The 16,234-nt window shown below is 46.5% G+C and overlaps 1 protein-coding gene across 3 annotated transcripts; it reads right to left on the reverse strand.

Moving 5' to 3' along the window:
* Positions 1–776: 776 nt before the first annotated feature.
* Positions 777–10,785, reverse strand: Tmem171 (transmembrane protein 171). Of its 3 annotated transcripts, none has more exons than XM_004872868.4 (4): positions 9,921–10,278; positions 7,301–8,009; positions 3,667–3,808; positions 777–1,790 (listed from the first exon to the last, which is right to left on the reverse strand). In XM_004872868.4, the coding sequence occupies exons 1-4, from the start codon at positions 10,197–10,199 to the stop codon at positions 1,595–1,597; spliced, it is 1,326 nt and encodes a 441-aa protein (XP_004872925.1). In that variant the 5' UTR covers positions 10,200–10,278; the 3' UTR covers positions 777–1,594. The 3 variants fall into 3 exon arrangements, with proteins under 3 accessions (XP_004872925.1, XP_004872924.1, XP_004872926.1); XM_004872867.4 differs by having other exon boundaries at positions 817–1,793; positions 9,921–10,772; XM_004872869.4 differs by lacking the exon at positions 9,921–10,278 and adding an exon at positions 10,663–10,785 and having other exon boundaries at positions 1,495–1,793.
* Between the last annotated feature and the right edge of the window lie 5,449 nt (positions 10,786–16,234).

Consider the following 16,234-nt stretch of genomic DNA (forward strand, 5'->3'; position numbering starts at 1 on the left):
CTTCCAGGAGGAAAAAAAGGCAGAATTTTAAGAGTAGTTCAATCCAGTAAATATCTAACTTAAAAATGGATTAGGACTGCTGATACAGATGGCCATCCCTGATTTACAGCACTTCACGTAAAATCGGTTGTCACCACAGCTAAGTCTCTGTCACCTTCATGCCTGTGGCTTTGCTCTCAGCCACCTGAGTGGTACAGAATCCTTGACCTGTGTGGGGATTAAGGTTTGTGGAAAAGGCCTAAAACACTGGCAATTTTGTTACACCCAACTTTGCAACAAAACTAAAATGCTAATTAACTACAGATTTCATATTCTAAAAAATCAGTTTCTCCCAGGGAGAGATACTAACAGTCATATTTCTTAAAGTTTATATCTAGAATTAAATATATTACTGTACCCAACTGTATAAAAGCTTTCATTTAGTAGTATTCTTTTAAGAATAAAAGTCAATTGTTCAGGCCGGGGATTTAGCTCAGTGGTTCCACCACCTGTCCCTCCGGTGCAAGGACCCAAGCTCGATCCCTGGTACCAAAAAAAAAGTCAATTGTTCAGACTGTTTCATACCAATACAAATCCTTCTTGGACCCCTGAAGGGGAAGCTAGTTGGAAAAGTATCCCAATAAGTCCTCGAGAAATGCCACTATATTACAGAGACCCCAGGATATCAATATGCTTTTAACTGTCCCTACTTACAGGCTCCCTAAAGCAAGGAGGAGGAACAGGAAGAGGAGAAAGAAGCAGGAGAAGGAGAAAAAATTAGGACAGTATGGATGTTCCTCGTTTAGCAAACTATTTGTTTAATGACTGTTCGGACTAACGAGCCATCCTTTTTATTTGTACGCTTCTGTACATCTTGTTTATAGAGCCTCAATGCCTTTTTTTTTGTACAGTACATCTTGTTTACACAATACTATAATTTTTGCTGGCTGTAGTATACAGCACAGTACTGTAGTTTTTCCTTTTGTTATACATTACAGTACTGCATGTAAGAGTTATGCAAATAGAAGCAAAGTCATCAAGTTGGAGTTTCCTTTGACCATTTCTTTGTTCTGCATATTGTACATACTATATACAATTCCTCACTTAGCAACCAATTCATTTACTGACCTAGTCACACAAACAGAACTTGCTTGTTAAATAAGGAATGTCTATAATCTTGTTTCTCTGCTCCAAAAGCAAGTAACACTGGAGACAGAATGTAGCAAGCTAGACATTAACTTCTGTTGGCCTGTGACAGCACAAAGTAGTGACAGGAGGCTGAATTTCAGAAAACGGATTGGTTCAAAACCCAACCTCATCATGTAGAAGCTGTGTGACCCTGAAGAAGTCAATTAGCCTCTCTGAACCTGTTTCTTTATCCACCCATAAAAATAACCCTACCTACTCCCAAGACTGAGAAGACAGTGTGCCATGTCTGGCCAGCAGGGACAATGCTTTTCCCATAATCTGGAATCTAACCTGGAAGGTTGGTCACTTCTGTGGACATTGTACCAGAAAATGGGAACACAGCCAAAGCTATCACATTTTTTTTTATTAAAAAACAAGTTAAATAAAAGTGTCCCATGATATATAAAACTGCCCTGGAGTCCAAAGTTCATGGTGCAGAAAGCTCAGAAGGTAGAGACAAAGATGTGGCTGTGGGAGTTTCTTTCTCCTCATATCTCGGGGGCAATTCCAATAAAACTCTCGGAGCATGTGTGATCTCAGGAGGCGAGTGAGGCCCAGAAATGGTGTATACAAATTCATGCTCTTGCTCATGGGCTGTGTCCTGGTTCTCAAGGGCTGAGGTCCTGCTGAAAAGAAGGACAGGGACCAAGAAGGGGAGAAGATGAAAACAGTGACATCCATAAGTACTAGGTTCCTTTCACAGGCTTAATGACAGGCATTTAGGAGTATCTGCCTGGGTCTAAGGGGTAATTTCCTCCACATTCGACTTTTTATAGGTCTGTTTTATTCCTCACCCCTTACTTTTCTTAGAGCTGCTTGTAACATTAAGACAGACTTGCTCCTGTTGTCATTCTCTGTCGCTGAAAAGGCACTGAGTTCAAAAGTCTAGATGCAGCCAAATAGAATGCATGTACAGCAGCAGCAGTTTATTTTATGTCAGTAGACATCAATTTTAGGGTTCAGGGAACTTTGTCTTCCGAGAGGAAAAAATAAAAAATTCATTACTAGAACTCTCAAATGTCTAGCCAAAACCCGGCCTTTCTCTCCACAGGATGACTCCTCCATTCACTTGCTCACTGCCCACCCTTGTGAAGTTTGCCTGCCCCCTCCATCCTCACCTGGCACCTGTCTCTCCACCTCTTCTGGTAACTGGCCCCCTACTTTTTTGGAAAAAGAGTCTCTACACAGCTCCACTCCCTCCAGAACCTTAAGACAGGTGTACCCCAGCCCCTGTGTCTAGGTCCCACACACCATGGCCTGCTCTACCTGAGGGAAGAGGGGGCGCAGAGAGCTCCTGACTCCACAGGGTGCTCCCTGGAGTTGAGGAGGTAGAAAGTGGACCTTAAACACAAAGAAGTTAGTAGCTATTCCCAGAAGTGGTCACCAGGGCCTGTGAACCTCACTTCCCTTGCTCTCAAAACAGCATCATTTCCTGGTCAGGAAAGCCGATCTCACCAGGTCCTACCGACCTCTTCTCCTTTGTCCTGCGACCTTTCCCAGCAATGCTTCCCTCCCTTCTTCTCCCTGGCATCTCCTTTGGGAAGATGTTCCCAGTGCCTTCTCTGGCACTGCTTCCCCTGGGCCACGTTTCTGGGGGCTGCAAAAGCCCTCCCCTGCCTGGCACTTCCCAGAACTCCTTCTGGGCATACCTGCCTCCCCTGCTGTCTGCAGCACTCTGACTCTTTGCCCTCCTGGTTTCCAGAACATCTCTGTGCTTCCACTCTTTCATAAGACCCAGCCCCTTCCAGTCTCCCTCTAACATCGCCCCTCACTGTCGCTCGACCTCCAGCCAGCCGGGCCTTCTCCCAGCCTAGTGAGCTGGTCTCCACCTCCTTCACAGTTGGGGACCTCTCCATTGCCCCACAGCTCACCCTGGAGAGCCCCCTCTTCCTCAACACCGGGTGGCAGGTGACCCTCTTGCTGCTCCAGTCTCCCAAGGCCTCAGACCTGCCCCATTTCAGTGGACTGGGGTGTGGGCCTCAGGCTTCTCCTTGGTCAACCTTTGAAGGCTCAGAGGACCAGGGAGCTCCCTGACCAGCTGAGACACTGGCACTGACTTTAGCCAGTCACCCAAGCTCCTCCGTCAGAGCACTGAAATTTTCTGTACCAGCTGGGGGGTCCCAAACCTCCCCAGAATCTAAAGCAGTGATCTCTAACATGGAAGGGTCCCCCAGCCAGTGCTGCAGGGTTCAGTCTGACTGATGGGCTTTGAGACATTTTGAGGGCCACCTCTGCTAGGAGTGCATAGAGACTGGAAAAGGAGTCCTATTTCCCCAGTTTAACCACTCTATCACTTAACTTAGTGCTGCCCAAAGCTTCCTGATAAGTACTGTTAATGTCAAGGCAACAATCCTAACATAATACCAGCAAACGAGATACTCGATAGTCTAATACTTACTGTTGTTGTACCTCAGCCCTAAAGCTAGTTTGGTCCAAGTTTAGGCCTATGCCTGAGAAGTTCACACAAGCCCACTCTGAGATCCCAAGGGGAAGTCTTACCCATGGCTGAAAAGGCTGAAATAGGGAGGAGGGCTGTCAGTGGGCAGCAAGCTGTTGGCCCCAGGACTTTGACTTCCTGCAGATGTGGAAGACTCAGGAAAGTATGGTGGTGGAGGGGGCGGGAATATTATCACCGAGTCACCTGGGGAAACACAATATTTGGTTGAAGACAGAGGGGTAATAAATGGAGGCAAATTACCTAGAGCAAAATAAACTGATTCTAACATTAGTTCCATCTATATACAATCAAATGTCAAAACAGTTGCTCCTCACACCAGAATTAAAAAGTAGTCCTATCCATTTTATGTGTAAAGTAGAACAGGCTACCAGGGGCTGGGATGAGGCTGGAGAGGGGAATGGAAGGGGAAATTTCTGTTTGAGATGATGGAAAAAATTCTGCAAAGTGACAGGGATGACAGTTGTACAACACTATGAATGCATTTAATGCCACTGAATCATACATTTGAAAATGGTTAAAATGGTAAATTTTATGTTACATATATTTTGCTGCAAATTTTAAAAAGTGAACCTATATTTCAGAGCCCGAGTGCTCCTCATCACAGTATGGACACGGCCTCTCTTTCCTGGCGAGTGTGAGCTGACACACTCATGTGCGGCACTTGCTAACAAGCTCCCTCACCTTGAGCAGGAAATGTTTACTGCTGGAACAGGAAATGTTTACCTCATGTTCACCTGATGGTTTTAATCAAAAGCCAGTTTTGGGGTAAAGGGTCAGTTCCTCAAATGTAGTTCTAGCCTCTGAACATGACAATAACCCATGCTCTGCCAGTCAGCCCACCAAAACTTACCCAAGCTGCACAGATGAAGGTCAAACTCAAAGGGAAGCTGGGTTTTTGTATTTCTGTTGCTATTGTTAGCTCCAGAACACATCCACGTGTTTTCAGGAGAAAGTAGGGACCAAGCTCTAACTTGTACTTCCATTCTAGTATGTTGGGACTCCAATGCACTGCAGCAAAGGAGGTGCCCAGAACATTCTAGGTGTGTCGCAGCCCCACTACTACAGGTTCAAGGAAGGCCTCTGCTAAGGCGGTCACACCATGAAGAATGGAGGAGGAGAGAGAACTTATTTCTGCCTGGGGAGAAGACTGGTTGGTACTGGTGGCAAATCTGACAGGTTCTTTAAAGGCAAAGGAGTTCCATCTGCCAATGACCAACCCAGCATGGCCCTGAACACACTCTCTGACCTCTCTGGGCCTCAGCTGCCACAGCTGTCACCAGCAGGGGAACAGTGCCTGCCTCAGAGCACACTTGGAAGTACTATACTCCCACTGGCAGTCTCTAGCCTGAAGCCTCAATCACAACCCCACAGATAACTCAATCTTTCAGAAAATGCATTAACTCCATCTCCTGTCTGCAAACAAATGGCAATTACATCTTAAAATACAGCCCTCTAATCTCAACCTGATAAAGCACAAGGGCTCTCTTGGGTCTAGCTTTTTAAGCTGCTAAAAGGTCTCAGTAGGTCAAAGGAATTAGGGCTGAGAGTGTTCACTTTAATTACACAATGGCAGAATGCAGGATGTGTGAAACAAGCCTCCAGGGCAGGCAGTCACCTGTCAAAAACAAACAAGGAAATGCTCCGAGTGGCCCTGTTATCTCCAAGGGCGCCATCCCACTACCCAATCAGCAGGCATCCACATCTTGCCAGCTCCTGTCTCCCAGCTTCCCCTTTCACTACACCTTTCAGAACCTGTTGTCCTCTAAGCAGTGACACCATCCACGTCTGCAGGAGGAAGCTGTCTCATACAACCTGCTGGTGTGCCCAAGATCTAGCACTGAGCACGTCCACTGTAGAGAGAGCGCCCTAACACATAAACTCTCCCACGGCCTCCACGGGGAGAAGAGTGATGCCATTTCCCAGATTTGATGGGTTAAATGGAAAAGGTTGTGAACTATCACAGCCAGATTCAGGACACTGACACCTGACCCTGTCCAGGAACAGCAGCTGCCACTCTGCTCCCTTCCTGCACCCAATTCCAGACACCAGGTGGGAGGCTGGGCTTCAAACTGCCCTGCTAGCAAACCCAAAGAGCTTCCTCCAAAGCTCCAACAGGTTAAGCACCCCACGAATTGCTTTATGCCCCAGTGTGCTCCCCAAAAGGTCTGAGATCATCTGTAGCACTGGGGGAGCCTTTTTCTCAAGTAATAAGTACTAAAAGGACCTGGTAAAGGATGAATAATCACACCCCAGTGCTCAGGCAAGGGCGCTGTGCCAGGATGTGCTGTGCACCACCCACCCACCTGGGTCTGGATGCTTCTCTGCCACTTGCTCATTTGTGACCTTGGGACAGTTATTTGCTATCTCCATCCCTCCCTTTCTTCATAGCCAACCAGGAGATAGTAAGTCAGCCTTACTGGTCTGCTGTAGATATCTCGCTTTGGCACAGTGGGCCCATTAAAACACCTAGAGGGCATTTGGCCCAGAAATAGACCCTCTGTAAGTGGTTAATATATAATTAATATTTCTGCTGTCACCATAAACATAAATGCATGTGTAAGTGAAATGAGAGCATCTGCTCTGGCTCAAATCCAAGTGTTCTCCCCTCCAAGGCTGCTGCCACGCCAAGCCAGCAGTGGCTCCGTCTTCCATTCTGTAGCCAGCAAGTGAATGCAGCAGTTTACAGCAGAAAGCCCCAGCCCAGGAACACCTCACCTGTCACACTTCTCTGTACCTTCTACCACTTCTGCCCTGGAGCCCTTTTAACCCAGTCTTTTAAATGCCAAGGCTGTGACATCAGAGCTTTAACCTTTCCAAAGCAGTAGGCTGAAATAAAATGGGACTTGCAAATGAGTAGATGAAGTTTTCCCTGAGTGTGTGCAGCTGATGTCAAAGCCAGCAACAGAGCTGGGAGGGAGGCCCTCTGGGAAATGGTGATCCACTCCTTCTGCAGAATCCAGGGACCCAAAGGAATTTCTAGGCATTCTATGGAAGACAGAACTGCTGTGGCCCACCTCATCTCAGTCTGTGCCATTGCTTCCAAACCTTGGCCATCCCTGCATCCAAGGATGAAGTTACAGAAAGTGAAGAACAGACTGGAAAGCAGTACAGACCTCCCCCCCCCGCCCCCCGCAGCAAACCATCTGAAGACCGATGGACTTGGGACAGACTTGGACTCCTAGGATGCTCATGCTGGACGGAATCAAAAAATTGCAATGTTCATTTTTACAGATATATAAACTAAGCCAGGGGAGGTTAAGGATTTATCAAGAACAGCTGGCCAGTGATGGCCAGAATTGTCCCACAACAGAGAGTGCTACAGGTTTCAGTGTGAGAATAACAGGGAAGTAGAAGTTACTCGGTGTGATGGAAGGCTCTAAGGCGGTGTTCATGATTCTTCTTACTTCTCTTAGTTTGCCTTATGACCTCAGTCAAGGTCACCAGTTAGATGTCCCATTCCTTTTGCTAAATAATTGGGAGGAAATAATGTGCACAAGGATTCCTGTGGGGCTTCCAGGGCAATATACTACGTGTACATGAAGGATGTGTGTGTGGGTATGTGTGTATGCATGGGAGAGAAGACTTGGGACAGACTGCCTAAATCAGACCAGCCCAGGGAAGACTTGAAGCAACAGCTGTGGTGATATGAACAAGGGCAGGAACAACTGCACTCACCTACAGTGACCTGGACAGGCTCTGTGCTGGGGCCATGTCCCTCTTCACTTTCAGAGGCATCCTGGCTCACACTCAAGTTGTTTTTCTTCTTAACATGGGCAACCACAAAGAAACACAATCCCATGAGCACAATCAAAGGCCCCATGATCTGCAGGGAAAGGAACCCACAGATCTGGGGCTCTGCACTGATAGTGTCCGTCTCATTCAGCAGGTCCTGTGCCCAGTCTGAGCTACATCCAGGGACCCAAATGCCCAGGATGCTAACGAGCAGGCCACTTGTCAAAAACAGAAACCCAAAGATCAGGCACTGGGCAAACTGGCGGCTCTCTCCACAGAGGAAAGCTTGGTCAGAGTCGACCTGGTTGCCTTGCCGCCTTCTCACCAGGAGCTGAAGTCTTGCCCGGGAGCGGGCCAGGATCACAGCACCGAGCCCTATCACTGCACATGAGGGCCCAGCAATCTTCAGCACCATGTTGCAGTCTGGGAGAGGTTCATATTGGCATGCCTGGTACCCAAAGATGGAGAGCAGGAGTCCCACACACAACAGGACAGCGCCAAAGACAAAGAGGAAGAAAATGAGCTTGCTGGCACCCCTGTCCTGCTCATCCCCATCTGGTTCAGCAATGGCTATGGAAGACATGGTCAGAAAAGGTTCCTTCCCGGAGGTGAGATGGGATGGGTTTCTTTCACTCCAACTGGCTTCAGAAATCTGCAAACACAAACAAATGCCTCATTAAAGTGGGCACACGTCTTTCTGACCAGCCCTGTTCTTTTGCTGGCCATTTCAGAAATCACCCTAGGATGAAATCATACACTGTAGAACAATGAGTTGGTTTCTGAGTCAGAAGCACTGGCATTCAGAAACTCCTAAATGTGAAATTTTATGGAGATACTCAAAAAAAGGGGGAAAATTCAATGACCATGCATCCGAGATAAGAGTATTGTAAAAATAAAATAAAATAAAACTGGGTGTGGCTTTTCCTGTTTGGGAGTCTTACAAACTCACTCCCCCAGGCAAAAATAAGACAGTGGGGAAAGAGGGAAGAACCACGGGGGTTGCTGATTTGCCATGCCCCACACTTCATCAAAGCTGCTCTGAGCATTTCCAAGTCAGTAAATTTTTGTTCAGTTCCATTTCCTGTTTTAGACTTCAGCAGCTTTTCATTTCATGCATTATTCTAAGGCTCCATCTACAGAAGATCCAAGTCAAGCAGTCTCAACAGAAGGGAAAGACAGGCTTACACTGGGACTGCACACACACACACACACACAGGTGCCTGGGGGCCTGGGATGACCCTGCAGAGCAAGTGGAGCCCCATCTCCAAAATAGCAAGTACCTTAAAGCAGGTGGCTTCTACTCACCCTCCTTCACACTGCCACCCACTTCCACAAAGAGGTTACACTCAGTGAAAATAAGTAGCCAACAAAATCACCAGTTACAAAGCACTAAAAAGGCAGGAGAAATTGACTCTGAAAGAATACAAGTGGAACCAACTGGGAAAGCACTTGCCAGAAAATCACCAGAGAGCCCTGTGCTCCAAAGGTATTATATTTACATTTATCAAATAGTTGGTCAAGAGCTGTCTAGTTTACACAGTGCTGACTCTATCATCCAGTTATCTTTAGAGATTTTAAGTGGGGGACTCGAAAAGACAAGCCAACTTACACAAGGAAAGAAAACTTGTAAAAATATTTGTGCTCCCCCAATCCTTGATCACACACTGAGGAGTGCGAGACTGAGGCTCTAAGGTCAAGACCATCTTGACAAACCAAGACCATGTGGAAGGAAGGAAGGACTGATTAGGTTAAAAAAAAAAAAAAAGCAGACAGCTGATTGTATCCCAGGAAGTACTTTTCCAGGAAAAAGTATGATAGAATCAGAAGGAAGTCAGAGAAAAATGGGAAATACAGCAGGCAAATAAGCTTTCACCTCACACTTGGAAAAACCACGCTTTATGAAGATGTTGTTAAGCTGAGAGAAAGGCTTAAAGTAATGCACTAGTGTAAAAACTCCCCCCCCCCATCCTATATTTCCTTTGCCGATTTGGGACATAAGGGTGATTCTCAGCTACAAACTCCTATCTGAAAGTCACTGTATTCCTGGTATTTTAACTTTGCAGTGAGTCACCAGACTTCACCTGTGGGAAGACAAATTCTCAAACACCAATAAAATAAACATGCCCCAAATTGGACTTCTTTTCCCTGGTCTAGCAGAAAGAACACCTGATCCAAAAGTGTTATGGTAGCCTCGGGCCTCCACACACACACACTCTCACACTCACAAAGGGACACACTGAGACTGCCACACTAACAGAAAATTAAAACATTTCCAAATACCAATCTAAACTTAATTTCCCCAAAGCCAAATTCCCCTCACGAGAGCCAAATTTTCAAAAGACATTTCTAAATCAACAGCATCTCTCCAGGCCCAAAGTTCTAGTGGGTTTGGCGAGCGAGGTAACGAGAGACAAAGATCTTCTGTAGAAAAGAGTTCTGTGGGTTTTCGGGCAGCCCCTAGGGTCTGGACGCGTGGTTCCCGGGGCGAGGGTGGAGAACAGGGTCCCCGGCACCCCCACACTGCCACTCGGGGCGCAGGAACCGCGGGCCTGCAGCCGCTTACCTGAGCCGGGGCTGCCTGCACTCGGCTCGCTGCGCTGCTGTGTGCACTGTGTAGGGCGCGGCGCCACCACCGCATCGGCGTCCTGGACGCCAGCCAACCCGCGCACGCCCCTCTGCTCTCCAGGCCTGGGGACTGGAAGGCGATGCCCAGAGGGCGCGGGGGCCCGGAAGGGCGGAGCGGGGCGGGCGGGCGAGCGCTGGCTGCCACTGGATGCTGCCCCTCGGGGACGAGGGAGCGCCCTGCACCCGGCCGACAGCTGGGGGCTGCTTCCGCGCCCATGACCGCGTGCCAGGAATCCGGGGGGGAGATGGGCACGCTCAGCGCCTCCCCGGCCCGCAGGCCAGGCAGGGGGCCCCGGCGCTAAGAGATTGTCCCCTTGGCTGCCTGATCTGCGCGCGGCGCCGGCCTGGAAGCCAGCAACTGGGAGGGGAGCCTGTCTCCTCCAAGGTCCTCGTCAAGGACCAGAGCGCCCAACCCCGGGAGGCGGGAGAAAGCGGCGGGAGAGGGAAAGAAGTGGCCACCCTGCGGGCGCGGCCCTGGAAAAGAGTCCCCGAGTTCCCGCCGCCAAAGCCAGGGTCACCGCGCAGTCTTGGGCGGTGAGCCCAGTGGCCCTGTGGGCCTGCTGCTACCCCGGAGAACTTCACTGGGGTCACTGGCGAAAGCGCCTCGCTGTGAGCTCCCTGTGAACAGAATATGGAGACACTAACGTCCCTTTACAGTGTGAGACAGAGGTCTTCCATACCAGATCCACTCAGGCCTGATGTCCCAGCGCCGAAACTGAAGCAAGCCCTGTGCCCAGTGACCCCTGTCCCTTCTGTGCTGGCACCTATACGCACACCCTCCTGGTGCTCTACCGCCAGTGAGCAGCCGGAATTAAACTGGTAACTTTCCCTGCCCTTGAACCTGGAGTATGGGGATGGGCTTGCTAATCCCTGTGCTGTTTGTAACCTGTCCCGTGACAAGGATCCACCCGTGCCGTTTCCACACTAGAGGGCAAGGTGCTGCCGAAGGTGAGTCAAGTCAGAGGCACCTGAGCCCTGGGGACTTCCCAGCCCAGGACTTTTCTCTCTGGCTTCCTGTCCCCCTCCTTAAAATCCTCTCCAGAGCTACGCCCATTGGATTAGCCTTTTTAAAATTACCTATCTGATACAGCAAGCTATTTGCAAGTGCTTGACACCGAGGGTGAAGTATGAGTTAGACTTTGCTAATTTCCAGAGGTAAGAAGAGACTAGTAAAGAAGGGGTCAGAGGGAGAGGTGGGATGTGGGGGAGTTGGGGATCACCAGAGTCATACTGGACAATTCCAATCCCAGGAATGTGGAGGAAACTTCCCTCAGGGGTCCTGAAGTGGACTTTCTCACAGCCATAGTACCCTGGGCCAATGGGAATACCAGCCTTAACTAAACAACAGCTGATGACTAGCATAACAAATAATAGTAACATTCAACAGCCCTGGCCCTGCACAGATTCTGCGCTTGAGCTGCCACTCATGGTTCTTTTCTCAGTGTTTCCAGCAGCTCAGAAAAAAATGGAACCAGAAAGAGAGAGGGGAGGTAGAAAAGCAGCCATTTTTCAGTTGAGGGCAGAAGACCTGGAGAGATGAGGCACGCTCCATAGCTGGTTGATGTGAAGTAAGGCCTGAGCCGCAGTTCCTAACTGCCCAGTTCCCAACTGCCCAGGTCCCTCCCTGAGTTCACCTGTCACCCAAAGGACATGCAATACAGTGAATTCCAAAGCCACCTTTTTATTACATGCTGTTGTGTTACCACGTGAGGGATCAGTACAGACCATCGTAACAATGCAGACACTGTATCCCAGGACATCGCAGTCATCCAAGGCTGGGGTGGAGGTCCTCTGGTCAAAGTGTCAAGATGTACCACCTTTTGGAAGGGCACCAAGATATGTACGCCCAGCTGGTGACCAAATAACCAGCAGAGGCGATTATACAACCTGAGCAGGCCCTGGGCTTTCTAAGAACTCAGGCCCTCATTATAGGATTTGTCTCCTCTGATCCAGGCCTGCCAACAACTCTTCATCATACAAAAGAGTTCCTGGTTCCTTTACCTACTTGTTCTTTCTCCTTTATTTGAAAGTCAGTCTCTGGCTATGTTCTGTGCAGACCTGCTGCAGACCTGCCACAGACCTGTTGATACAGCTGCAGCACTGGTACCACATGACTGCGGGCTCGCCACCCATGACAGAGCTGAATGTCCCGCCAACAAGGGCGATCAGATTAGCTTCCCCTTGGGATAGCTGCTGCTTGGACTGTTTGTGTCTTTTGGAATCCATTTGACTAGATTCAGCACCTTGGAAACTGATCATCGGTCAAGTACAAAAGACATAACCCACCTGGCTTCAAGGTGCTTGTCCTTATAGCAAACCTAGTCTAGGAAAGAAGATGGATGGCCTTGTCACTATCCCAAACCAAGTGGCCTTTCCCAGACTGTGTGACAGTGAAGGGGGAAAAAAGCCCAAAATGAATCCTTAGAAAAAAATAGCACCTCCATATTGATTTCTGTAGCGGTTGTAGGTATCTTCCCAAGTTAAAGACATCATATTATAGTGATGTATGCTCACCCATGTTTACAGCAGCACAATTCATAATAGCTAAATCTTGGAAGCAGGCTGTATATCCATCAACAGGGGAATGGATTAAGAAAATGTGGAATTTATACACAATGGGGTACTATTCTGCCATAAAGAAGCATGAACTTGGTCATTTGTAGGAAAATGGATGTACCTTGAGACCATAATGTTAAATAAAACAAATCAGACACACAAGTTTAAATATCACATGGCTTCTCCTCTTACATGAGAAAGCCAGAGTAAAAATAAAGATCAAAATAAAGGATAGATAATAGTAAGTTAGGAAATGATCTCTCTTAAAGGAAAAGGGATTTAAGGGTGGGTAAGGAAGGGGAAAGAAAGGGAAGAAAAAGGGGATGAAAAAAGATGTGTTATGTACATGTACTAACTCCATACAAGGAGTGTAAACATTATGCACTACACACATGTACTAATAAACTAGATTTAAGAATGAAAAATCACATTGGAACAAGATTTAAAAATGGGAGCCTCAGATTCAATCACGGGTTATAGAAGAATGACCCTGCTGCGTGTGTTTATTTATTCCGCACATATTTACTGAGCACTTACCACATACCAAGATACAAGACAGAAAAATCTTTTGCCTCCAAGGAACTTATGGTACTCCAATAAGGAGAGGACAACAGATTATCGAAGGCTATGGAGAGCAATGAATCACAGATGGAGATTCAACTTGCTGTAGAAATTCCAATTTTTAAACAACCAGGTAAGGAAGGCATCTAGGAAAGTAACACTGCAGGTGAAGCTTGATGGGAATGAGGAATGAGGAAGCACCATATTATCTACCATTGCATAACATTGCCCCAAAACTTAGAAGCTTCAAACAACAAAGGCTGACTATCTCTGGGTGTCTTGGGGCCAGGAATCTGGGTGGTTCTGGTTGGAGGGCTCTCGGGAGGCTGCAGTGGAGCAAGCAGCTGGCCAGGGCAGCAGGTGTGTGAAGGTGTGCATGACAAGCAGAGGGTCTGCTTCTGGCATGGCTCACACAGAAGCTGTACGCAGGTGGCCTGTTTCTCTGTTCCCAGAGCTGCCTTGATGCCCTCATGATTTGGGAGCTGGCTTCCCCTAGCACGAGCCATCCAAGGGAGTCAGATGTAAGGGAAGCCACTGGGCTTTTTATGACATAGCCTCTGAAATCCTGCACCATCACTTCTGCTTTATTCCAGCCCTTAGGATCAAACCACAAAAGGGCATGAATTACACTCTAAAAGGGAAGAGAGTCAAATAATTTGTAAACATTTTGTGATGTTTGGAGGAAGAAGGGAAGAGCATCTGAGGCAGAGATAACAGCAAGTAAAAGGCTCTGAGGTAGGAGCATGCACATTAGCATATTCAGAGAAGGAAAAGAGGCTAGGGTTGGAGGAGTTAGTGGACAAGGTGGGCAGGAGTAGGAGAGGAAGAGACAACGTGTGTGTGTGTGTGCGTGTGTGTGTGTGTGTGTGACACCAAGTGCACCAGGAATTCCATGGGGAAACAGGCAGCAGGGAGTCATGGAAGTTTCATGAGGAGAGGACAGTAACAGACACTTTGCAGTTGGGTGTGGTGGCACATTCCTATAATGTCAACATTCTGATAGGCTGAGGCAGGAGGATAGCAAGTTTGAACCCCACCTGGGCAACTTAGCATCTTAGCCAGACCTTGTCTCAAAATACAAAATAAGAGAAGGCAAGGGATATAGCTCAGTGGGAAGGCCTGGGTTCAAACCCCAGTATCCTCACCACTACCACCAAAAAGAAAAAAGAAAAAGAAAAGAGAGAGAGAAAAAAATTGAAGGTGTTTGGCTCCTTTGTTAAAGATAAGGTAGCTGAGTATATCTGAAGTTGTTTCTGCATCTTCTAATCTGTTCCACTGACTCTCGGGTCTGGTTTTTTTGCCAGTACCATGTGGTTTTTATCATAGTAGCTCTGTAGTATAATTTCAAGTCAGGAATTGTGATGCCCCCTGCCTTGCCTTTGTTGCCCAGAATTGCTGTTGCTATTCTAGGTCTCTTCTGGTTCCAAATGAGTTTTAGGATTGTTTTTTCTATTTCTGTGAGATATGTTGTTGGAATTTTGATCAGGATTGCATTAAATGTGTGTAACAATCTGAGTATGGCCATTTTTCTTATATTTGGGAGTATGGTCATTTTCTGATACCCTCTTCAATCTCCTTTTTCAGAGTACTATAGTTTTTCATGTAAAGGTCTTTTACTTCCTTCATTAGATTTATTTCTAGATATTTCATTTTGTTGGATGCTATTTTGAAGGCTGTTGTTTCCTTAATTTCTCTCTCAGTGAGTTTGTTATTCGTGTATAAGAATGCTATTGATTTTTGAGTGTTGACTTTGTATCCAGCTACGCTACTGAATTTGGTTATTAAATCTAGAAGTTTGTTTGAGTTTTTGGGGTCTTCTATGTAGACTATCATGTCATCCCAAAAGAATGATAATTTAACTTTTTCCTTTCCTATCCTTACTCCTTTTATTTCTTTCTCTTGTCTGATTTCTCTAATGCTTCCAGAATGAGAGCGGTGACAGTAGACATCCTTGTCTTATTCCTGATTTTAGAATGAACACTTTCAGTTTTTGACCACTTAGTATGATATTGGCTGTTGGTTTGTCATAGATGGCTTTTATCAGATTGAGATAAAGACCATCTATTCCAATTTGCTGCAGGGTTTTTTTTATCAGGAATATGTGTTGGGCTTTGTCAAATCCTTTTTCTGCATCTATTGAGATGATCATATAGTTTTTGTCCTTGGCTCTGTCGATGAGTATTACATTTATTGATTTCTGTACGTCGAACCATCCTTGCTTCCCTGGGATGAATCCTACTTGGTCATGGTGTATAATCTTCTTGATGATTTGCTGCATTCTGTTTGCCAGTATCATATTGAGGTCTTTTGCATCTGTGTTCATGAGGGAGATTGGCCTGTAGTTCTCTTTTTTGGTTAATTTTTCTCTGGTTTTGGTATCAGGGTAATGCTTGCTTCCAGGAATGAATTTGGGAGTATTGCTTCCCTTTCAATTTCATTAAAGAGCTTGAGAAGTAGCAGAATTAGGTCTTCTCTAAATTTCTTGTGGAATTTAGCAGTGAATCCATCAGGACCTGGGCTTTTCTTTGTTGGCAGCGTTTTAATTACATTTTCAATTCCACTGACAGATATTGGTTTATTTAGAATTTTCGTATCTTCTTGATTCAGCTTTGGTAATTCATATGTATCTAGGAATCTGTCCATTTCTTCTGTGTTCTCTATCTTATTATAGTACAGGTTCTTGAAGTAGGTATTAGTGATCTTCTGGATTTCCACAGGATCTGTTATGATTTCACCCTTTTCATTCCTAATTGCATAAATTTGAGTATTTCCTTTTTTGATAAGGTTGGCTAAGGGTTTGTCAATTTTATTTAATCTTTCAAAGAACCAACTCGTTGGTTTTGCCGCCTGTTGCACAAGCACAAGGACCCGAGTTCGATCCTGGGTACCAAAATAAAAATAGAACCAACTAGTTGATTCATTGATTCTTTGTTTTCTTAGCCTCCACTGCATTAATTTCTGCTCTTATCTTTATAATTTCCTCCCTCATATGAGCTTTGGGCTTGGTTTTCTCTTCTTTTTCTAGAAGCTTGAGGTTCAACATTAGGTTGTTTATTCACGCTTGCTCTGTTTTTCTCATATGGGAATTCACCTCTATAAATTTATCTTGTAGGACGGCTTTCATTGAGTTCCATA

This window comes from Heterocephalus glaber, unplaced genomic scaffold (genome assembly GCF_053883595.1).
Source record: "Heterocephalus glaber isolate CG9 unplaced genomic scaffold, H.glaber_assembly_v1.0 deba00001788, whole genome shotgun sequence".
Taxonomy (NCBI): domain Eukaryota; kingdom Metazoa; phylum Chordata; class Mammalia; order Rodentia; family Bathyergidae; genus Heterocephalus; species Heterocephalus glaber.

What these genes read in the sequence shown, in the direction of transcription:
- Tmem171 (XM_004872867.4), bottom strand. Translation starts at nt 10,199, where the DNA reads ATGGGCGCGGAAGCAGCCCCCAGCTGTCGGCCGGGTGCAGGGCGCTCC. An exon ending in TGCAGGCAGCCCCGGCTCAG is followed by an intron (nt 8,010 to 9,920) that starts GTAAGCGGCTGC and finishes TTGTGTTTGCAG; the next exon opens with ATTTCTGAAGCCAGTTGGAG. An exon ending in GCCTGTCCAGGTCACTGTAG is followed by an intron (nt 3,809 to 7,300) that starts GTGAGTGCAGTT and finishes GTGTTTCCCCAG; the next exon opens with GTGACTCGGTGATAATATTC.